Genomic DNA, 24,371 nt, shown 5'->3' with positions numbered 1-24,371 from the left:
CTCCAGGAGAAAAGCACTGTGAATTTTCTTCCCTTGGATATGTAGACGTTTCTAGTTTCCCTAATGCTTTCTGCAGTGCTGTCCTTAGACGTGCACGGGGCACAGGACGTGGATGAAAAAGCGGAGTGAGCCTCCTTGTGCCCTACAGATGTGGGCAGGGGACTGGGGCTGTGCCAGGAGGGAGCCCGAGCAGGACTGCCAGGGCTGCTGCCCAGCCAGGGTGCTGGGGGCTGGCGTGTCCCCTGGCCCTGCCAGCTGCTGTGGTGCATGGCTTTGGGGAAGCAGCTGGGGCCACCGAGGGTCTCCCAAAGCGCTGGCGCTGTCGTGTGGAAGCGCTGGCTCGGGGCTCCCATCCGGACGTCTTTGCACAACTTCATAAAACAAATACACCCACAGAGCAGCTGGGCTGTGGAATTTCGGGATTCACTGACCCCTTCCTCAGCCTGCCCCCAAATCCATTTCTGGCAGCAGCACACGGTGTGCGTCCTTACAGAGTTTTTCCAGGAGATGCTGATAATGGGTCTCACATCCTGCTCTTCCCTCCCCGTGCAGTGGGACTATACCACCATCAAGATGCCTATCACAGGGCCCCTTTAAACTAGAGAGAGCATGTCAATGCTTGCAGCAAAGAGAGGGTAATTCCTAGCCAACTATTAATTCAGGCCACTTGGCTAGACATGTTTAGCCAGATGCTGCAGGCATCTTAAAGAGCTAACGCAGACCTTCCTTTTCGTGTTAGCTCAGAGGTCCTTTTTGGTATAAACTTATTGCTGAGTAGCACCTAGCAGAAATAACTGTACTACAAGCTCCGTGACACCTACCAGTGTCTGCACAATGGCGTGATTTGTAGCATTCATGTACGAATTCAAGGGGAAAGCACATTCTCCTTCACAGTAGTACGCAGCATAGCCCTCTGGAGCGATGATCCAGTCCTTGATTAATTGAAGACATTAGATCGTGGAGAAAGACAGAAATATTGTTCAGTGAAACACAAAGTAGAATGACACATAAATCTATCAGTTCATATGTCTGCATACAATTACAGGAGCTTGCAAAACAAAAATCTGGCACACTGGCCTTTCTAGTGCTGTCCTATACACCTCTAAAGCAGCTGCTCTTCATCGGGTGGCATCGCCGTCCCTGGGGGTGTTCAGGGAAAGGTTGGACGAGGTGCCTAGGGACATGGGTTAGTGGGTGACATTGGTGGTAGGGTGGTGGTTGGACCAGATGATCTTGGAGGTCTTTTCAACCTTAATGGTTCTGTGGTTCTAAAGTACTCCTATACCCTAACTTTGCAGAAGCGCTTCTTAAGCATGTTACGATCAATACATAATTTTTTCCCGGGGGGATGGGTGGGGGGAGTCCGCACATTGGCTTGATCTCTAGCAGCCTGCCAAGGGACTTGCAGCCCAGCTGGCACTGGTGACGCAGAGCCCTTACCTGCCACCCCAGGTCCCTGAAGCTGACGTAGAGCTCGTGCTTCTTGCAGGCCTGCCGCTGGTCGCTGCTGCTGTTCTCTGTGGGGAGCGGGGCTGTCAGCCTGGGCTGCCCCCAGCCCTCGGCAGCACCCAACAGGGAGCAGGCGGCGCTGCTCAGCTGTTGTGCTTGCTGCTTTCTTTTAATCATTTTCAGTTTCTCGTGCTTTAATCACAAAATATAAAGTGCAAAAAGCCAAAGACACCCAGGGAACACCCTCTCCCTCCCAGCTTCCTTTGACCTCATGTTGGCAAAACCCAGGTATCTCAGATGATTGCCTGCTGTATTAAGGAGAACTTGTGCAAGGAGTGATGGGGAAAAGCAACCTTTAACTCTTCTCTGCATTCTGAGCTGTGCGTGATAATTGCACCTTCAGGCCTGCAAAGGCAACATGATGATATGAAAATAATACAAAACCTGTTCGTGCAGCTGCAACCGGAGTACAGCCGGTGACAGCGCTTCGTGGTGAGGCCAAAGAACAAAGCATGGGTCTGAACCATGGATCTGAGCATCCACAGCTGTCAGTGTTGTTTTAACGTTGTGTTCAACCTGGGCATATAGCCTGACGTCACACCTTGTGCCCCGGGGGTCCTTCTCCTTCCCTCTCTTGCAAGCTCCCTTTCCATCCAGCAAAATGCTCGAGGAGCAGAGCTGGAATTTGCCACTGCCCTCAGAGGAGCTCGCCCCGTGCTGCAGCTCCTGCTGGGGACGTCACCAAGGGCCTGCTACTCCGAGGTGTCTCGTAATTAAGCCACGTTTCTATTTTAAATGCCCGGCGCTTTTCTTCCATACTAGGACACGCAGCTCCCCCTGGAATGGCTGCAGTTATCCTGAGCAAGGAATGGGCTTTCCTGTTCCAGGCAAAACTTCTGGAATTACTAAGATTTTGGGGGCTGAATTTAAAATTGCAGCCTCTTGAAAATGTACAGCATTTTGATTCAGATCCACTGAAATACCTTATTATAATGATCACTTATTTGTTTTAAAGTAATTATCTTAAATTTCATGATAAGAATTTATATGGGAGATTGTTTAGATGGCTTTCTTTGTTTGTTTGTTTTAATTGTATTAGGATATCCTTCAGTTGAACACTGTTTCAAAGAAACATTACTTTTCTAAATTTTTTGGAGTAATCCCTAATCCCAAGTAGTTTCAGAGCAGCAACAGAAAACGAGTGGTAGACCAAAGAGACAACAAACAGCGTTGAGTATGGGTGAAGCTGTTCCTATCTAGTGTCAAATCTAGCAGAGCGTTATCCCACACCTACAAACACTGACCCAGCAAACCTCCCTGTACCTGCAATGTTCGACACCCGGAAAGCTTCCTGGTTCTTTGGCGTTTTGGATCGATTCTGGCTCCTTTGCTTCCCTCCCGTGGAGCGAATGCTGCGGAGATGAACCTCAGTGGCTTTGAAGAAGGCTACTGTGAATGGCTGCTTGTTCTGTGGGCCATGCCTCCCAATTAGACCTGCCAGTTTGGGGTTGATGCTTTGCCCTTAAAAACAAAACAGAGTTAATCAGGATTGCGGTAACTTCCCATTTTCAGCAGGCATGGTAAATACACCAAGGAGGAGAGCTGCTGTCTGGTCCATAACGATGATTCCTAGGCACGTCCGTAGCCACCAAGGGCCTGGACTTAATTGACAAAGCTGCTTCTGACAAGAGCAGCTTAGCACAGCTAACTTCATTTTATATCTGCATGTAAAAGTTACATAAAATGCTCCTACATATAATTATTTTACCCTAAATCCGCTTAGCATTAACTTTTCCTGCATTCTTTAGAGGGGTTTCTTTAAGTTCACCAGCCTATAATTTGAAGTGAGCCTGTAAAAGGAACCATAAAACTCAGCCCATAGGAACACTAAATTCCCACTGGAAGGTTATTAACTTAAAATAAAAATGCCTTATATGAAATGTTGTCAGAGTTCTAGATATACTGCAGCTGAGAGAAACAAATAGTTCAGATACTGGAAGATGTCACGCTTATTGTTGTGTCTCAGCACTACTGTACCCGATAACCTTCTTTCAAAGCCATTGATTGCCATGTGTGCTTCCTTCATCCTGGACTTCTAAATTAATTTTATTTTTGTTGAAAGTTCATTAGGTGGTTTTGCTGTAGAATGAAATCACTGTTCACAAAAGATGCGAGGAGCAGGTGGCAGGGCGATATTGAACATTTTTCCCCGTTCTCCCCAAGAGTGTCTGGGTGCTGTTGTGAAATGGAAGGGTGATATCAAGTTCTACTGAGGACTGAAGTTAAGTTACATCAATAGTTTTTGTGATTGTTTTTGCTAAGGACAGAGCTGGGTCTTGTCAGCCACAAATCAAATAAGCCAAAGGATGGCCGAAAGTTTCTGAGAGAAGCCCTGAAAGGCGCCTGACCATGGAGAGCAGGTGAGGGACTCTAGAGTCTCTAACAAAAATCTCCTTACCTTACTGGCTTTGGACTACGGTGTAAAAAAAACCTGGTAATGTGAAATATTTGTAGGTAATTTTCTACAACTCCTGTTTTTAAAATGAATAAAGTAAATGCCAAGGGAGTGGCCTATAGCAGATTTAAAAAAATACTGTATTTAGGGAAACGTCTTCATCTTAGCTCTTGCATACAGCCAAAGGTTGGTAAATGTGATGGACCCCAGAAAAAGGGGCTGTGGTCAAAGGTCTAGGCCAAAAAGTGGAGCAGCCTCAGCTGCAGTCCGTTCCCTATTTTTCTAAAAGCCTGCAGCCCAGTGAGCAAGTGCCAAGCTGCAATATTTGGGATTTGTGGAAAGAACGGGCTCAGGAGGGGGTTTTATGGGACTGCCTGGTGTGACCAGGTCCCACACCGTGCCATGGGCAGGGGAGCAGGGCCAGGCCTTGCAAACCAGATAAAGCAAAACAAATACTGGGACAGGGCACCAGGAAAGCTCAGGATAAAAAAGCAAGTGCAGAAATTCGTGTATGTAGATTTCTATGTGGACATGCATCAACTTCTTCAGCTGAAGCTCCTTGCTGGAAACTTGTCCAAACAGTTTTCATTTTAAACATTTGAGGCCAAGCCCACAAAGTGCTTAAGCAAGTAGCTAATGATAAATATGTAAGTAGTTCCACTTGTGCTCGGGCTTTGCTGGATCGAAGCCTTACTTCCTGAAAACAAGCTCAGCTGAAGGAGCTCACTGAATACTGTTCCTATGGCTTTTCTTGCCCCCTCAAAGAAGTCTTTTGCTTCTCCGAGTTGTTTAAACTTCCAAGTACATCTCTGGCTGTGGTTTTTCCAGAGAAAGTTATTTCACCTTTGCAGTGTCTCTGGAGATTAGGTCAGTGGTATGCAGGGGACCTGACTTCACACGGGTATGTTTAATGGATTTTCATTAGCATGGCAGTAAGTAGCATCTGACCGATGAATTCCTCATTTAACACCACTGTGTTAAAGACCAGTACAATGTTTCCTTAGGGGAAAAGAGGCATGCAGTACTCTGTACGAGTAGTGTATAAAGGTGGGAAAAATGCACTCCTTGGTTCTAACTTTCCTATGCAGGCAGAAAGTGAGGTTTAACACAAGGACATGTATATAGTCCCCATTAGACAATGATAAGTTCCCAAAAGAACTAAAGCTGTGCTCTTGAACCAGAGGGCGCAGCCTTATCTGCTTTTATGAAGCTGCTTTTTTAAAACTGTCAAATATGGGATCTCACGTAATAAACTAAGTAAACCCAAGTGGGTGCTTGCTGTTCCCATGTGCGGCTGCTGAGCAAGGCGTACTGGTGCTGGGCTGAGAGCTTGCTGCAGGCTACTGACTCACCCAGATGTTTTGTTGCTTGCAGCTCGAGCTGATCCTCATTTTCTAAGAGCAAAAACCTCCCCTGTGATTCCACCCTAGTTATACACGTTGATAGACTTATTTGGCAAGATTGTAAAGAAATACAAAGACCGGTTAATTTCTTTTGTATAATTTCATCTGGACAGTACTCATGATGGCTTTTTCTTTTTTTTTTTTTTTTTTAAGACTGTACTGGCTTCATGGTTGGAGATCTCTGTATGTAGGGACAGCTACAAAGCAAAGATCTTTTTTCACAATTCACTTAAAGTACTGGGGGTTGTCCAAGCATATAGTGTTGCATCAAAGTCCTGCTGTGTTTGCAGCATATGATTTTCATATGAAGTCCAGGTGTAAAAGCAGTTTTCTCGTTAGCATGCAGTTGGTCTAAATCCAAAATGAAACTTGGGGAGCAAGGAAGGACATATCCTTGCCATTCAAAATAGAAAGAAATATTCACGTGTACGGTAGAGAAACGTGAGAGCAAAGGTGTGCTGCCAGGAGACTCAGTCACAGAAGCCAGGCAGACAATCAGGCCCTGTATCTGTGTATTTACTTTTTAAATGCTGGAGTTGGCTTTCCTAACTTCAGCGACAGGCCGATTTAAGCATTTTGTTAATCTCTTTTGAGAAAGCAGCAAGTTACTTTTTATATTGTCTCGAACATGTTTACAAACACAGCTGGATTTTTCAGGAGTGTAAACTACAGTCCTAATTCTCACTGAGTCCTATACAGATGAGAACGCAGTTATTACTGAAACTGAGAATTTCCCATTTTGAAGGCTCTCCCCATGATAGGTTGGGCTGTATGCTTTTAAAAAAGCCCACTTCTGGTTGCTCCAGCAGAGCAGCTCCTGGGGCTGTGTGGCTGCAGCATTTCCCTGTGTGCAGGACCCTGAAAAGCCTTGGTTGAAATCCGTGGCATATAAATAAATAGCTGGCTTCCTTAATGCTGAAAAATGGGATTGACCTTTGCTGTAAAATCACTAGCTGAGGACTGGGGAGGACGGAGTGATAAGGTTTTATGAGTAGAAGAGTGTGAGAGTGACGCTGTATTATCTGTAGTGTTTAAGAGATGTTAAGCCTACTTCCAGCCAGTGCTTTTGTGTGGACTCCAGCCTGGCTCTTGGTGGTTTTCCTCTGTGTGAACAAGAATCGGATGTGTCGTGACTGGACACAACATCTGTAATCCCAACTATTTCCTTTAGGAGGCAAAGTGAAAGCTGAAAGCAAGGACAAGTACTTGAAAACAGGCTAAACTTGTCTTGGCTGTTCATTTTCCTTACTATTTTAGCTTGAAGAGTTAAGATTATCTTGTAAACCAGGCTGAATTTGAATCTTTGTGCAAAGATGGCAAAAGGCATCTGTCATTAGGGTGGGGACCGGTAACTTCCATGGAGAAGCTCCTGCTTTGTGCCTCTGTTTGAATGATCTGTGAATGCAGGAGCCCTGAGAGGGCAGGTTAAAACAAACCCTGGGCACCTCTCAGTGCACAGGTCTCACAAGAGTAAAATTGCCCTTTCATGTAATGGCTGATAGCTTGCCTATTTCAAAATTGCTTTGCAAAGTACTACCCACTGGAAATGTTCATAAAAAGCAATAGTAAATGTTATCAAAGATGCATATCTGGAGAATGAATTTCTGCTGCTAGAGAGGACATGAAAATGGTTCCTAAATATTTTCTGAAAGTACTTCTGTGCCAGTTGACGCCAGCCTTTTACATCACTCAGCTTTGTCTTTCTACACATAGCAAAGTTTCTTCCTCTCTCCTCGACTGGAATTGTCTCACTCAGAAAAATCTGAAGCGGGTGGGCATGGGGAGCATGGCTGGAGAAACGCAGGAGTGGTTCTGTTGTGCTCTGCTGCCAGCAGCGTATACACCCTGTGATGGGGATGTGTACACAGCTAATGCTGACATGGCTGCACAACAGATTCCCAGTCTGTTAAAGCATTTGAGTACATCCTTAACCTGAAATATGTCTGCAGACTTAATTTTTTAATCATTATTTGTGCCTTAAGCAAATTGAGGAAAAACATATTCACGAAATCCTATTCAAAGAAAAGAAAACTGAATGCTTAAGGCTTCCCCTGGTTGAGATCATCTACCCGAAACGGAGACTCCTTGACGTTGCTGTCTGAAACTCACCGTCTATGCTTTCCACAGATAGCTGCAGGCCAAGATTGTGCTGTGGATTCACCACCCAGTGATTACTGGTTGCAGTAATGTCAAACACCAGCCACCCTTCTTCTGCAGCCCAAATTGTTCGAGAGTCGAGCAGGAACAAATCTGAGTCCCTGAAAAAAAGAAGTGCAATTTCTTGTTACCTGGGCTTTCCACTGGGCTCTCTACAAAGCTCACATGCCAGCGTTAAGCAACACGCTCGGTCAGCCGTTCAGGAACAGAGACGATGCTGGAGCTGGGCTGGCGTGCTTTCCTACCTAATCACCTTCACATGAAGTGCTTTTCTTCTCTCTTTAAAAAAGGGAGGATGGGTTGAAGCAGAGTTGAGGTGGTTTTGGATTACTTTGCTGCTGCAGTTAACCTTAGAGCTGCTGATGCAACTTCAGAAGAAATGCTTGCCAGGCACAGATTTGCAAAATTATTGTTTGCATATGCAAACTTAGTAATTGGCAGACAATGCTGCTCATTATCCTTTCCACACATAATTTCCTGACTTTTACGCATAATTGTAGCACTGGCGCAAGCCAGCTGGAACACTGTTGTGCATATATTAACATATGTAATGGTTTTTTAAATTTGTTCGTCTGAGGTTACAGATAATTGATTGAGGCAATAACCCTCTGCACAGTCACAGGTCTGCATAATGTTGGGTGGCAATTTCCTTTCAATTTGTTGCTTACATCTTTAAAAGGCCACTGCTGGATTATTCTGGTCGGAGAAATGAAAACAGAAGCTGAGAAAGATTGGGAATAGAGAGGATTTCTTGCATTTAAAAAGAGTGAAATTATTCTGGATTTACAAAATATTTCCTGGCAAATTTCTGTAAAATGAAAACTTGAGAAAACACAGGCTCTGTAAAGGAAGGAGCCTTCTCTTATCAGGAATTAAGAAAGATGTAAAACTTGATGAAAATAGTAGCAGAATTGGATGGTGGTGCAGTTTCTTTATTTAAAAAAAAAAAAAAAAGCAACAACTTTACTTGGAGAACAAAGAAACCCGGTGGAAGTGTCTAGACAAGTCCTGTAAGGGCTGCTTCTGTACTTGTAGTGCACAAACATGATAACTTGTTTAAGTGTAATTATATCCTTTTGAGTGAAGAAATATCCTTGGAAAACCCTTTGTGTCCTCAAAGCTTCGAGAAAGCCTTACTAATTTTGTCGCTATTGATTTGTCAGTGCAAATACATATATATTTCTAATTTTGTTTGCTCGGTGCCTCTTGTTTGCACATAACATCAAGTGATCGGAATTGAGTCCCAGAAGAGCTGTCAGCATAGAGGCTTTTGTCTCTCAGATTTTAGCGATTATTTTTCCTGTGAGATACTAAGAAATTAGAGGCTTTTGTCTCGCAGAGCTGACTCAAAACAGAAGCAGTTTTATTGCGATGTTTTTTGCTATCTATCCTTTCAACCTTTGTGGGCCGGGGTGTGTAAGAGATGATGGCTTTCCTCCGTGAGCTGGCAGGTGTCACTGCCTCTGGCTCTGTGCGGGCTTACAAGAAATTAAACTTCTGAAATTAGTTCCTGCAGAGCACGTGAGCACGTCATCGAGCACGTGTAAAAGGAGGTTCTGTCGTTTTCCCAGCGCTTCGTTTTTAAATGAAAGTGTTTTGCTTTCCTTTAAACAAAGTTTTGGTCTGTGGAAGAAGCCGTACATCAGAACTGACCTTGCTGCAACACTTCCTTGCCAGCACATAGTGGGTCCTACAAGGAGTATTTTGGTGGATGTTTGGGCAGCCACGGCTCAGGAAGGGGCCGTGGTGCAGGCGATGGAGAGGCTCAGCCCAGGTGCTGGGATTTGTTCAGCCATCTCCACTTGGTGCACCCAGGACAACTGAAGACAACAGTGCAGATCATCCCTCTCTCCATGTGTGCGCTAGTTACGGGAAGGTATGATGCTTGAGCACAAGCCGGGGGGGCAGATTTCCTGGGGTTTCATCCCCACCCAGGAGCAATGGCCATGTGCCCACAGCACATGACGCAGCCGCACGGACACCTCCCGCCCTTCCCTGTTTACAGCGTGTGGAACAAAACGCGTCCCAGGGGAGCTGGGGATGAGGGAGTAGTACGGATTGACCCGTTCCAATGGCTGAGTCCAAGTTTCCAGAAGTAAAGGGCTTTTATATTCACATACTGCATCATTTAAGCATGGCCCCTGACTGGAACTCATGATTCACACAACGTTTGGTTAATAGGGACTTGGCTTGCTTGGTTTTTCTCCCTTGTAGTTTGCAGGTTGAAGATAATAGCAATAATGATAACTTATTTTTTTTTTTTTAGCTACTGCTCAACTGCAGCGTTATTACTCAGAAAAACCAGCCTTTAAGCTTCCCATGCTGACATGATGCAATCGGGGTAACCAGACAACATGAGGCATCAAGTACCAGGGTGAGTCAGGCTGGGAAATTGTATAATGCATTTGTTTTCCTGTAGTTACAGCAATGTGCAAACAATAGGCCTGGAGGGGAAGCCCGAAGTGAGAGAGATCAAAGGGACCCACTAAAGGGAAATGTCCTTCCCACACACACTTGGAACATTTGGACCCAAAAAGGCCTTGTGTCAGATGCTCCCTGGAGAGGTTCAAGCACTCCTGGATTTGCACTTTCCACTCCGGCCCACCAGCAGCGGCCAGGGTTGGGATGCAAAAACCTGACTGGCGTTGCAGGCAGAGCATCTGAGGCTCCTGAGGTTGTGGCGCCTGTTCCAATGAAAAGAAACCTCCCGTTCTCTTAAAAAGAACAACCTCCCGTGAAGTAAAATGCCCTGTTCCCCAAAGACTTATGGCAAAACAACATTGAATCACTAGCTAACAGACAACGAGCCCTTCAGACATCGTTGCTGGATAAGTCATAATAAGCAGAGCGAAGAGATGTTATTCTGCCTAGCCTTACACAAAATTTGTTCTGAGGGCTCCTGTCTAATGAGTTGTTACAAGAGTTAGTGCTAGGTAAGTCTAGCTGATATGGCTGGTTTGCGTTTTAGATTTGAGATAGAGATCTCAGCACAAAGGGAAGAGGTTCCTAGTGCACATCTCAACCGCCGGTACCTTACCTAGTGACTGTATGCACATTTAGAGCATTCTTGGAGCAATGTCAATGATGGTTTTACAACCAGCAGGCAGAGAACCTCTTTGGTTCCTTGTTCTTTCAGTCCCTTCATTTAAGAACTTCAGAGCATGTCACAAACTTTACTGAGCCTTCTACCAGACTAAGGATATGAAAAGGAACACGATCCTCATTTTACAGAAAATTAAGCTGGGACATGGAAACATTAATGTCTAGATTAGAGTTACATAAATGATGAAGTCTGGATCCAGACCACAAGTATGTTTTGTTGAGACCACATCAAAATGCCTCAGCATTCAAAGTACTTAGATCAGTGGGAGTGTCAAAGCTTTTAGTGATGATAAAGCTCAGGGTTTTCAGATCAGTTTTCTCAAGCAACAGGCTGTTGCTGCAGCAGCCTGAGCTGAGGACGGGAGGTTGGCACTTGTCTACTGACTGTTTCAGTAGCGTCTGGTGCTGGACACCAGAAAGGAGACACACCTCCTGGTAGAAAGTACTGCTGAAAGTTTGTCTGCAGGTCATATAGTTGCTGTGTGGTCTATGAAATTTCCTTTACTAACTCAGTGTTTTCTGGACTGAAGGTTGAATAACAAGGATTGCAAAGCGAGGCTGGCTGGGGACGATGCATGTGAGATCGTGTCTGGAAAGCAGCTGGAGCTATGGATGTGGAAGGGCTGAAGCTGCTAAAGGGCTGGGTGTGAGCAGGGACGTGGAGGGCTGGTGGCATGAGGGGGCTAAGAAAGGGTGATCAGTGGAAGAGAAAGGACTGGAAAAAGCGAGGTTTATGGCAATGAGTGGAGATATAAGAGAAAGAAGATGCAAGTAAAAGCATCCTGAAAGGGAAGAGTGCGGAAGAGAGTTGCTGTGTTGCAACCACCGAAGTTCTAAGAGAAATTATTGGCAACCAGGCAGCTTCATGGAAATAGCAAGTATGGTCTCTTTGCTTTTTGCTGGGGTATTTTTTCAGCCTCTTGGATATGATCTGGTTTGTAGTCATAAATGCTAAATCAAAAGTGCAGCATCTCTCCTAGCCACCTGACCTGGTGGGAGCCACAGGGAAGAGCAAGGACGTGAGAGAGAGAGACTGTGAAACTGAGAGTCGTCGGTTCTGCAATAGCAAGGGAGAACAGTAGATGAAACTGCAATTAAAAATCATAATGCTCTAAGGTCTGTAGTTCTGCAGCATAGCCCTCTTAGCAAGCAGCACCTCCTTTTGCGTCTGTTTTCTTCCCTCGCTTTCCCCATCCCCCTTGTCAGCTCTGTTATTTCAAGCTGCTGGTTGACAAGTGGTAGTAAACACTAGTGAGCAATTCCAAATGGGATAAAAATAAATGGGAAGAAGCACAGGCAGCAGAAGACAAGGTGACTCTTGGCAGCTCTCCTTACATTGCAAAACGAGCTGATGGCTGCGATGTGCTGGTACTCCGGGCTGTGAGCACCTCGGAGCCTTGGTGGCTCTCCTGGCCATGTCCTGGCAGCAGCCAGCCCAGGGCACTGCCAGCAGGTCCTGCTGTCCCCTGTCTGCCTTTCAGGCATCTGCTGGCCCAAAGAGCACACTGAGGCTGTCTGGCCGCTGCACAGCTCTAATCCCTACCTGCTAGTTTGAGGAATTACAGATCTAGTGGTGTTTTAAACAATAACCATATTGTGACACCTTGCAGCAGTAGACTTGAATTGCTTTACAAATATGGGTCAGTCCTCCCACGTCCGTTTTAAAGTGGGAAACACTGGAGGCACAGATATGTTAAATGTCTTACTGACTCAGCTTGTAAACCACAGGAGCATAATCCTGTCCTCTTGACTGGTATTATAACCTTAGAGGAGCTGTTTGGGCCACAGGCACGGTGCAAGCTGGCAAATTAACTGCAAGGTAGCCCAAAGACAGAGGTGGCAGGAGGATTGTGGGCAATTCACATCCAGGTTTGAGCAGGTGGAGGGAGAAGGCAGAAAGAGCATCCAGGAAAGGGGAGAGGAGGTCTCGGGTTGGAAGACATCTGTTTGGATTAAAAAACTGCAGCATCCAGATCCCACTTTGCTTGGTGTCATTACTTAAAGTTGGCTGCAGCTGTCCAAAGACAAGCTTAGGAAAATATTTTTCAGACTTTCCTACTCCGAGAGGGCCCCAGGATCTCCCTGGGCCTCTCCCTGGCACGTCTGCAACACCCTCTGTACACGGCCCCGATGCAGCCCTCCTCCCACACCTCCCCTTCCCCATGCCTTGGATCCCCCCTCTCCCTGCCGAGCTGCCAGCGAACCCAGCCCAGGGGTCCTCCAGGTGAAGGCACAGACTGCTGGAGGTGGCCTGAAATCTGGCTGTGATGATGGTGAGACAGATCTGTGTAAATTCTGTTGAAGCTTGGGAGAAATTAAATTCGCTTTAAAAATTCCTCATGTTCCTAGTTCTACCTCATTTCTCCCCAGTAGCCGTGCTCCCCTTCCTGTGTAGTGTTTGAGGTCATCATCTAGGATTCAAAGACTGATTAAAAGTGGCAAGAGTTTGTTGCAGAGAGATGCAACATGTTTCCTAAATAGGAAGCCTCCTGTAAAAGCCGTGCTGAGAGAAATGAGGCTATGTACGTATCCCTGACACTCTGTGCAGATGTTTCTGTTCGGTATTGAATCGCTGTTCGTTAGTGCATCACTTAGCTGAGGAAGAGCCCGCTGGGGTATGCAAAATGCTTCCTGCAGCTACTCGAGTGCCTGTGAAGAGTCGTACCTCGCTAAGTGACTTCAAGACTTGTCAGAGGCTTTTGCAGTGGCTTTGAGGAATGGTCTGAAAGAGAGAACTGAATGCAGCGCTGCTCTTGGGGGGCTGCGGGGTTTCCATGCTCAGGTTCCCCGCTGCTGTGCCCAAGAGCATATCAGGATGAGAACAGTTACCAACCTATGTGCAGAAAATGTAATAAAAACAAAAACTATTGTCAGTACCTTCCTAGATGCTGTTAGAGTGCTTGTGGATACAGCCATGGTGCTGGGGCACAACATTAAAACAAACTGTATCTTTCTGCACTGCACAACCCCTGGAACAATCACAACAGTTATTTTATAAAGCTCCAAAAAGAGGACACATCTGCTTTGCCTGTTGGGTGGGCCTAAGCCTTTCTTAGTTACTAGAATTACATGTTTCAACCCACAACATGGAAACAGACCCCAATGAACAAGGGAAAGGGGTCTGGAGAGGGGCTCAGGTTTGATCTGGGTGCAGAAGTGGCGTAGTTTGAAACACAAACTAAAGCATTCCAGCTGCAAGTCAAACCCAGGAATGCATCGTGCGAGATCTTATTTTTCTGTAGGGCTGGTAACATGAGCATCCACATCATTCACTGCCTTTGAAGCCTGTGAAACCCATAATGGGCACAAAGTGAACATGTAGCAACTCCATTACAATTACCAAAGGCTGGTCAAGTACCTGGCTTTATTCTGTCCAGTAACAAAACTCCCATACACTTCAAAGGGGTTGGGATTTACTCCACAGTGCGAGTGCTGGGTCCACTGAAACTGGAGATGAAATTCTGCAATGAGGTATTTCAGCTGCAGAAGGTGCAGACAGATGGGCGGGATCGAGCTCTGGTGTTGAGGAGAACTACACAGTCTGCATTTTTTTCTCTAGCTTCATGTTAATAAATAGAGGATGATGCCCCAGCTGACAGCCTGCCCAGAAGTGCATGGGTACTTCGTGAAAGTACACAAGTTCATATCAACGACAATATGAGTTAGGTATCCAACCTGCTGCTAGAAACCCCATTAAGCACCCGTGTGTCTGTTAGGCACCGAGGTCCCTTTGGAGTTGTTGCTTTGGCCATCGCTTGCAACGCCGGTGGAAAAAGGTAACGGATATTTCCTTTCCGAAGTGCCCCACAAACTATTTTCACGACCTCTCTGTAAAAGCAACAAAGTTCATTTTTCTCAGGCTCCTCTCCACAAGCCCCGTTTTAACACATTTCCTGCTTTGGTGCCTGAAACAAATGGCTTTCAATGCCCTGCAGCAAGCCTCGTGCCCCGTGGTGTGCGCTCCCTTGCTCTGGAGAGGAAGGGAGCAGCTTGGAGCAGCTTTGTGCTCTCACAGCACCCAGGCAGGAGGAGATGGGGGCTTGGCCAGCACCCGGCTCCCTGGTGGCAACCTGTACTTCCCACCGCGGGTTCCTTACCGCAAGCAGGGACTCAGTGACCCACTGCTCAGCACCCTTCTCAACCCAGCTGCTGGCTTTGCAAAGCTCTTTCCCAAGCTTTTGGGTGAGGGAACCACGAAGACCAAAGAGAAGGTGGACAAGAGTCACTGGACCTTAGGTTGTGCATGTGAAGGCTTCAAGACATGTTATTTTAGTCAAAACTTCAGCTGTTTTCACAGTGTTTATGATATTAGGAACATTTTTGTTCATGAATGTACTTGTTTGCTTAAAGTGAATAACTGGTGCTTTGTGCCTCAAGAATGCTGTGCATGCTTTTGTATAACCGAGATGTTGTCAGTTTGAAAAGCTTGCCTTGCAATGAGTTCAGAGATTTGGAAAGTGCAGAAAGAATATTTGATTATTTAGTCTGCTTTCCTAAAGACACCTGTATTTATATCTTCATTTTGACAGAGATAATTTCTTAGTCAAAGTCCAGAGGGGCACCCACTCTGCTACAGAGGACGGAGCTGTGCTCTCGTTCTTGCTGCCGCGGCGGTTAGGCACGTGTCTGCCCACAGCTGTGCAGGCGGATGGACGGCAGCATCCATCCTATGTTCGAATGTCCCTGTTACCGAGGGGCACACCTTCAGCAATGTCTGCGGTGGGGGCAGCTGTCTGCCTGGAAAGATGTAGACCTGTGTTTTTCACCCACAGTAAGTTGCAAGCAGAGATGTTGCTGGTTAGCTATCTGCCAGCCTGCCTGAACTCGTAAAGCAAGTACTGAATTGCTGAGCTGCTGGTGCTCGTGGTTTGTCTGAACCGAGGGCACACCAGCACGCCCTCAGAACTGGAGGCTTATCTGAGGGTTAGCTGGAAATCAAGCCTCCAGCACAGCCAGTGGTCCCCTCACCCTCAAGGAAAAGACCTCCAGTCAGCCACAACTTTCTTTTCAGCTGAATGCTGTGTTGTCTGGGGGCCCCAGGAGCTGTCCTGGCCCCTCCTGTGTGTCGCCGTGTGGTGCAGGAGGTGACCTGATCCCACCGCTGCCTCTGGGAGGCTGGCGGTGCGTTTCTGCGCGCTGGTGCGCCCCAGCACGAGGTGTGCTCCGTGGGCGAGCAAAAGCTTGGGGAATATCTGATGTCTCAGGAAGGCAATTCCAGTAATCTGCTGGGAGATGCCACTGCTGTTTTATCATCATGAGAGCAGGGGGAGAAGGAAACCCATCTGTTATTTCGCTGGCCATCGTACCTGCCGTGCTCTAGGGAAGGCACCGACAAAGCAAAATGTGAGCAAAGGTTTCTCGCGCTGCAGGGGGAGGGCTTGGCTTTGTTTTGCTCTTGTTGCTAGCAACGTCGGATGGGTCTGACTTTCCAGCCTGCTCAGGATGAGACAAACAGCCAAGGAAGCATCAAAGTGAACGGGTGTTTTTTGATCAACACTGGAGAGAGTTTGTTTTCTTTCTCCACTTGCCCAATGACACACTAACTTGGATGACTGGTCTGTGACAGAGCTGGTTGGAAAATGTCAGTGGAAAAACGCACAAAAAGAGCAAATATTTTTACAAATGCTAGTGACAATATTTTTACCTTTGGTCAATCCAAACCGACAGCAATATTTTTTTTTTTCAGTACAAACTGTTCAAAACTCAACAGCGCCTGTGCCAAAATGTATGCAAAGGGTGAATATGCATGAACACTCATTAAAAAAAAAGCCGTTCCTGTGGTGAATGTGATGCAGTAAAACTGCATCTAATCTTGTAGCTGGAACATCTGTATAATTAGCAGTATTCCTCACCTCTTCCACCCAGTGGTTCATGTATATGCCTGGCCTTTGCATGCATTTTTTCCTTTAGGAATAAGAGCTTGTGAAGGAGACAGCTTACAGAAAGGCTGCTCCACGCAGTTGTAGACACAGAACCCACCCAGGAGGTACCTTGCAGCCCTCTCTACAGATCCTTGTAACAAACCTGTGGATGTATCATCTTAAAATTAAGGAGCTGAATGTCATGCTAACTCTGTCAGTAAATTTCCTTGCTGGAACCTCACTAATCAGGGTCTGAAGGAGAACTTCCCTGGCATCCATTCGTGTGGTGACAAAGGATATTTACTCCAAGGATATGTTTCTGGCAACTCCCTACTGTCGTGGCACACTGGGCATCTGCCAGCACATATCCTTTTTCTGCTTTTCCCATGAATGAGAAGTTATCCCTGCAAGCTTTTATCTGTATAACTTAAGAAATATAGCAAAGGGAGGCCTTTGTGTCCGTGAGGGCTGAAGATGGAAAGAACTTAAATGCTTGTAGTAGGCAGGATCTAACAGGTCCTATGCATGTTTGTGGCTTGTTGCCTTCTCCTTTAAGAAACCCTAGTTAAAATGCTTGAGTTATCATTGTTTAATAAAAATAGATTAATACTAGCGTAGTCCCTCAAACCTTGTAAATAATCGTCATTCGAAATGTTGAGAGAACCACGAGTTTTATACCCACATGCCAGTGTTTAAACTTTTACCATACAGCAAAGCTGGTAGAAAGTCTCACCATTTAGAACTGTTGATAAGGTTTCCTGTCACATTTTAATGGATCAAAAATGCAAAACTATATATATTTTTGCCTTTTTATTACCTCTTTTAAAACTATAATGCCACAATCCTGATTACACTATTGTTTCTTACCCTTTTGGACTTTCCCCATTTTAAATCCCTGGTGTTTCTCTTTTCATAAACTTAAATTAGGTCTGTAGTGTTATTGCCTCATATTTAGTAGTCCTAGAGAATAACTTCTGACTAGCATGTGATTGTAAATACTTTTCATGTAAATAAATGCAGTCTCACTTTTGGTAGGCTTTGTATTTAGAAGAAATGTGCAAATGAAACTAAGTGCCTTTGATAAGCGGTTTGGGATTGCTGATTAATTGGAACCAAGAACAGATGAGAAAATTAAACATATGTTCTTATTCAAGTTCCCTGGAGGATTTGTCAGGGAGTTTGGCATACATTAATAATTCCCTGGAATGGATTTAATAGCTCATCTTGTAGTTGTGCACACACAAAACAATCAGTCAATATAAAGAGCATGGTGTCGTCTGTCTTTGTTAATTAGGGATCTCAAATGCCTTTGGTAATAAGGGCTAGTAATTAAGCTCCAACTAGAAAGGAAGCATTCAGATGTGGTTTTGCCACCTCAGGATCCATAAGCAGCAAGAAGAGGCTATGTCTGCCAGAAATCCTCAAGTACTTTGAGCCTGTGGCCTCCTCCCGCACTGTAACACAGCCAGGCACACAGCCCCTGCCCCTCGCTCGCTCCTCAGCCGCTGGGTGCTCTCGGGGCACCTTGAGGCTCCTGGGCACCTTCACACCTCCACCCCGTGCCTTGATGGCTGAGCACACGCAGCAGCTGCATTAGCATCGACTGAGATTTCACGGGACAGCCCTTGTGCCTAAAGCCCCTTCTGCTGGTAGCACCAGTATTTGTGAAAACATCGGGCATAAGCCCTTGAAGGCACCTGCTGTGCTCACATCAGGATTTCCCTGTGGGTCACTCACCTTCCCGGGTGCTCCTGGAGGACCTGGTAGACACTAATCTGGAACGTTTCATTATCAAAGCGTTCGCGGATGTAATCCTTATATATCCTGAACTCGGCGGCTGTCACTGCTTCCCCCTCTGGGATTCTGGAGAGATCAAACCTGAACTCTCGGTAGTGGCAGCGCTGATGGTGAAACTCTCTGTCATGCTCCACTGAAACAGAAAAACAGCCCATTAGCCACCTGCTTTGTTCCCTTTCCCCTCACCATCAAACAAGCTTGCGAGTTGCCACAACAGCAAAGGGCAAGAATATCTGATTGCAGCATCTCACGCTGCCGTTCGGTTCGTTAAAGCACACAGGACACAAAGCCTCTGTCTAGGCTACTAGAAGGACGTAGGTTTTTACTAGGCTGTCTTTGAAACAGTTTTACAACTGGCTGGCACAGGGTGCGAGTGACTGTTGCGTTTCAATGATTTTTGGCAGGTCTGTGTTTGACAAGTGACTCTGGACATTTGCCACTGATAATGGCCGGGCTGCTGTGGGAAGGGGCCGAAAGAAACAGAGGGGGCTTTGCAGGAGTGCTGGCAAGTTCCAGCCCTTGGGGCTTTTCACACCGCTGACCCACATTTGTTGCCAGCTGAACTCATTACAGATTCTCAGTGCCACTCCAAGGGTTGGAGCTGCTGTTTTGAGGCATCTTTAGCGATCCAGGCTGTGAAGCAAATGTTCAAAGTGCCTCCTTCCATGTATCAACGGTGACTTTGAAATAGCAAGAAGTGCCAGATTCCTCCCGAGACAGCACTGGGATGGCGTGTTGTGCCCCTGACGGATCTGCCTGCCGCTGATGTATGGCTGATGGGCTCGTGCAGCACTGCTGGTAGTGGTGGAGCAGAGGGGCACTGTGCTGAGGAGACAAAGACCTCGAGCTTGTCCCCTAGCAAGCTGCAGCAAGGGGAGGAGAGGTGTCAGTGCCCCATCTGAACACACAAAGTGCAGTGCCCTTCTTCGAACAAATTCCAAATTAAACAGACAAGTCAGACAAAGGAAAATGGGGAAACAGAGGTACAAGGGGACGCATGGACTCGCCAGAGGTCACGCCGCACGGCGTTCAGAGGGCCGAGGTTTGAACTAGGGCCTCCCCGTGTGTCCCAGTCCTGTTGTCTGTCCACTTGACCTCCCTGCAGCTTGACTGCACAATTCAAGTAGTTAGCTCTGAGGTTTTCTTGGCAAAGAATGCGCGTCTTTCTACAGGCCTGATTCTCTTCTGGCAGCAGTAAATCCATTGTGTAAATCCATTGACTTAAATGGAATTACTCCTGAAAAAGAGGAGTTTCAGCCTGAGACTGGGAAGCGCTATTTAAATTTACGGCGCTGCACGGCACGAACGTACCTCGGGGGGCTCCCTGGTGGCAGGGACGGAGCACGGGGAGTCCCCGGGAGCGGGGCCGTGTCCGGCCGCTCGCACGGAGCGCGTCCAGCCCGGCTTTGCTGGCCGGCGGTCGGCAGCTGGCCGTGGGCTCTTCCTCCTCTCGCGCAACGTTTCTGCAAGCAGGCCAGGGCTCGCAGTTTGCCACTGTATGATTGCTGCTCAGGGAAATACCTCAGCGCTCTTACTAATAGCTGGGATTTGTCTTAGAGGAGTTTTTTAGGTATGAAACCCCTAAACTTTCCAAGACAGAGGCGATTAAGTTCAGCAAATGGTTTTATAGTTTGGGCAGTCTTCGCGTGCACTGAGTGAACAGAGTTATTGTTCCACCTCCAGCTATAACATCTAGTGCAGCCTCAGGAAGATCGCTCACTCCGTCATACCCTGAGGTGTGAGAATTGTGAGTAGTCACCAGCTTTTGTAACACACTTGGCAGGCTAAAACTGCCCTGTAAGCTCTAGCAACCCTATTAAATATGCCTCAATCCCTTCCCTCCAAGATATTCTCAGCAGAAAAAGATATAAAGAGTATGATTTCAGTCTCAGAGGAATTTGTTTGCACCTAAATTACAGAGGAATGGAAAAATATTTTAATATGTAATATCTCTTTTAACCACAACTATAGAAGAATGAATATAATGTTGTGTGTTTTTAATTATATTATGGGTAACATCACCAGCAGGGTGGATTACAGATAGGTCAAACTGTAGGATGTACAGAGAGATTTGCTTCCAAAGACACGAGAAGGCTGAATTTTTGAAGGAAGGTGGGTGCACCTTTTCAGTGTTACACACTTGATGACAAATAATCAGTCAATGCTGGTGTATGCACTTCACACAAAGTCTGACAACAGACACAGGAAGATGAAACTTTTTTGGGTGCTGCTAAGAGTTCGCAGCAATTCCCACTGCAGAGCACTAGAAAAAATATGTCATATTAGTGTGAGAAATTAATGGCCAGGGTCATAAAATAAAAAGCCCCAGAGTTTGAACTTTCCCATGCTTTGCAGATGTTTGGATATAGGGTTTTGGGCTGAGCCATCTTTAGTGTTAAAGCAAACATTCCTGTGGCTATAGTCATTAAGATCATGAAAATATGTGGATATGTAACTGAAGAAAGAATCCCAAGAAACCCTTCAACTCAGTGTTTATTGTTTTTCCCCTTTTTCTTTGCACTCTGGTCCTATCTGCTGACCCAGAAGTAACAAATCCTTTCAGAACTAATTTATGAGAAACACTGACCCTGAATCAACATCTGTTAGATGACTGCAGTAAATCTTATTACATAATTAAACACCAAAATCTATGTTAAAATAACGTTAAGGGTCTGACTTGAACTCATAAAAGCAAGACTCTTCATTATGAGGACTGAAATCCTATCCTTAATTCATGCTGCTGTGCTTTGGTATTTGTGAACATATGGTACAGTATATGTGATCGTGCACTTTTTGTAGTCCCCAGTAATACCTTAAGCACAACAGCATGAGGTAAGCAGGGGAGTGCTCAAGGAGTCCGAGTTTCCTGGGTTTGATGGGTGTTAGTCAGACCTTTGACAATTCTGCAAGAGGGTTGTTTCCAATTAATTACCTGAGGAGTTTGAATAAGGTTGGGGGGCGTTTAAAGAGGGGAATGGTATTTCGAGTGTTCAGTGAAACAATCGAGGGAATTGCCACAGCCCTTTGAATGTGCCTGCAGTTTCTCTGTTAGGTCTATAAAATCCGTGATCCTTATTGACATAACTTACCGTAATGAGAAGCTTTTGGTCATTTTTGATGGACTTAATCTCAGCTGTTTGTCAGCCGTCGTGTGTTAAATGCTCACTTAAAAATCAAAACACAGTATGATTGTTTGCTGGGTATAGTTAACAGCCCAAAGAACATGAACTTGTGTTTGTCCTAGGCTCATAGTTCTTACAAATCACTACAACCCCAAGGCTTTTGGAGAACAGTTTTAGCCCAGTTCCTAATTTGAAATGTTGGAAATTCCAGCTCAGAAACTGTCACAATTCAAATGCCTTGGCAAGGCAGCTGCTTGGAGAGGAAGCCAAGGCTCTGGATGTGCAATCAAAGGGCGTAAAATATGAAAAGGAAGAACACCCTTGAAAAATAATTCTGCTATGAAACAGACAGTGTGCCTTAGCTGTGGGAAAACAGCGGATCTCGCCCCCTAACGAAATAATCCATCCACAAGCGATGCACGTGTAAATGCACACCTCTTCTCATTTCTAGACATGGTCTCTGTTTTGGAAGCACAAGCTCTGTAGACAAATAATGAACTAATTTAACACACAGCTCAAAATCTGTTGGTGCACAATAACTCTAGGGTCAAGAGTGGCATAGCAAGTGTGGCAGTTAATCGCAGCTACTCCAGGTGGGGATCATCAGGCACTCCCTTGGGCGTAGTCCTGTGGGAAAGGAAAGGCCGAGACGATGGAGCCTGAGAGCTGTAGCATGGAGGTGGACAGCAGATTCTTGAGAAAATAAAACAAGAAAAAGTGTGCAGGACAATTAAGGTGATGTGAACAAAACAAGCACATATCTTTGGTTAGTGGTTGTCAGTAAATTTGCCACACCTCTGTTGCAAATATGCAAGTAAGCTTGGCATCTTTGAAAGTCCAGCCTTGACTATCTGTCCATGATCTGAGTGCTGCACAGGCTGCAGCTGTCTATCTGATACAGATAGGGCTCCAAGCTCTCTGAAGTCTTTTGTTTCTCCCAACCAACTCTGTTGTGGCGTTGTAGTGATGCAAGAGGAGGCAGGGTGGCACGGTTGTGCAACAACGGGGATGATTAGAAGAAAACACGATGGATACATGCGATCAGGTGTAAAGTAGCCAAGTATCAGATCCAAAAATATGGGAAAGCTGAAGATAAAATGTCAACAAATCTTTGGCATTTGTTTTGACATGTACTCTTTTCAGATACAAAACTTGAAAACATTAGGATACAGGGATGAAAAATTGTAGTGGTTGACATCCAGAACTTGTGGCAATACAGTTGACACCAGTACCAAAAAAAGTAATATTGGACAGAGAAGCTTGTGATCCTGATATAATGCCCCAGGGTACCAAACTTCTAAAGCAAATGATACATCAGCAGAAAGCTGGGAAACTTGAACTGATCCCATTTTTGGTCATTTTCACAGCAAAATATGTTGAGACTGGAAATAAGAACCCCAGCTATTCTCAGCTTCTTTGTAAATCACTACTGGTAAATGGAAAGCTGATCCAAGCTAATTCTGTAAACACTGGTTAGGCCACTGGTTTTGTAATATGGATTGATGGTAGTCAAGGCATGAAACATGACAGCCATGGTTATGTTGAGATGTGGCTTGCAATAGCTGTTATTTGTGCGTACACATACCAAAGAAACCGTACAGTTTTTCAGCCTCTGTACCAAGCACAGTAGCACAGAATCAGTCATTAACTCCATGTATCAAGAAAAGAACCGGTGAATCACAGCAATAATTTTTCAAGAATAGCTGTTAAAAATAATTATAACAGTAGTGTTAAAAGGGATAAACCAACGCCCCAGGGAAGTCAACAGGAATATTTCCACTAATTTCAATAGGTTTCGCAGGAGGCCTTACTTCTGCCAGTCTACTTACCTAAGTATTTTTACATTCTTGTTTTCTGGAGATGTAAAAAATTTCTTTTTCACATGCAAAGTAAACACCAGATGAATAGATTCTGTGCTCAGGCTGCCAAATTGTGAAAGCTTTGGTAATTCTATGCCTCCTTCCCCCTGGCACATATGGAGGATGTATTTAGAATACATTTTGAATATTTAAACAGGTAAAAATTTAAAATTTCCTGTTAACGCTTTCACCTGATAATGTGTTAGGTTTTTTACAAGATGCTTTGAGTAGTTTTCTCATTTATTCTGGTGATCGCAGAAGTCGGAACATTACTTGTTTCTAATTTACAATGAAAAAAAAAAAAAGCACCAAAAGGAATGTGTAGTAGGGTGTCTTTAACTTCTTTACTCCCCAAAAAGGCCAGAAGGGATTTGTAAAGAACTTTAATCTCAAATAGATTAAAGGTCCTGAATTCCTGAGACTGAAAGATAAGTCAAAGGAAAATAGATTCCAAAAGACAACACCCCCTCACCTCAGCCTCAGCCACGCAGGAGACTCAACTGCAGAGGCATCAGCAGTTGCCTGTGAAACCCACCGGAGATTTAGATGCCAAAAAAAAAATCCGCCACACTCCAGGAGCGATGTCTAACAGGTTTTCAAAGTCTACCTGCGCCTGCCTGACCCCAGGGACTGAAGGAGTCACGTAGGTGAGGGTAGTGGATAGGAAGGTCTTTGTCTCCCTTTCCTCTGATAGCTGCAAAGCTACAGAAAATGAGCAGTTTCTGCAGAGATGGCTGAGGGCTGGCAGGTTGGTCCAGTAAGCCTGTGGATTTTGGCCACTAGTTTTCACAAAACACTAGTTTTCACAAAAAAAAGGGCAAATTATCTTGATTTACACATCCAGCAGTGCAAAGTCTTGGTTGAATTTTAGAAAAATTACCCTTAATTCCTCCCATAACCGCCCCTAGAGATCCTAAACCCAAACTTCAGAAACTTTCTTGCCTCCTTTCTGCACAGAGCACGGGATTCCCAGACACTGGCTGCCCAGGGACCACCAGCTCAGCTGGGGATCCACAAACATTTTCAGCCTACGTACGTTACTGCTTTCAAAGGGATGGCCCGCTCCTACCTGTGCATTTCCTGCAAAGAGGATTCAGCTGGAAAGTATTTTTCCCTTCCCCAGAGGGGCTTTGAGCTGGGTCCCGTCCTCACCTGGCCCGGGGAGG

At 45.6% G+C, this 24,371-nt stretch overlaps 2 protein-coding genes across 8 annotated transcripts in view; one reads left to right on the top strand and one right to left on the bottom strand.

The window, feature by feature from the left end:
• SPO11 (SPO11 initiator of meiotic double strand breaks) overlaps nt 1-24,371 on the top strand; it is a 322,526-nt gene that overhangs the window by 238,280 nt on the left and 59,875 nt on the right. For all 7 annotated transcript variants that reach the window (XM_066978359.1, XM_066978361.1, XM_066978360.1 and 4 more), the window contains one exon: nt 9,731-9,838. In XM_066978359.1, coding sequence (XP_066834460.1) covers nt 9,819-9,838 — 20 coding nt within the window. In that variant the 5' untranslated portion in view covers nt 9,731-9,818. The remainder of the gene's footprint in view (nt 1-9,730; nt 9,839-24,371) is intronic.
• Nucleotides 1-24,371, bottom strand: part of BMP7 (bone morphogenetic protein 7) — a 46,019-nt gene that overhangs the window by 3,104 nt on the left and 18,544 nt on the right. Inside the window, exons 2-6 of the mRNA XM_048072573.2 lie at nt 18,165-18,357; nt 7,417-7,565; nt 2,773-2,970; nt 1,441-1,517; nt 822-932 (exon numbers count right to left, since the gene is read on the bottom strand). Coding sequence (XP_047928530.2) covers nt 822-932; nt 1,441-1,517; nt 2,773-2,970; nt 7,417-7,565; nt 18,165-18,357 — 728 coding nt within the window. The remainder of the gene's footprint in view (nt 1-821; nt 933-1,440; nt 1,518-2,772; nt 2,971-7,416; nt 7,566-18,164; nt 18,358-24,371) is intronic.

The sequence above is a fragment of the Anser cygnoides genome, chromosome 16 (genome assembly GCF_040182565.1).
Source record: "Anser cygnoides isolate HZ-2024a breed goose chromosome 16, Taihu_goose_T2T_genome, whole genome shotgun sequence".
NCBI classification, from domain to species: domain Eukaryota; kingdom Metazoa; phylum Chordata; class Aves; order Anseriformes; family Anatidae; genus Anser; species Anser cygnoides.
Note: the sequence above shows the minus strand (reverse complement) of the source record. Positions and strands in the feature narration are given on the sequence as shown.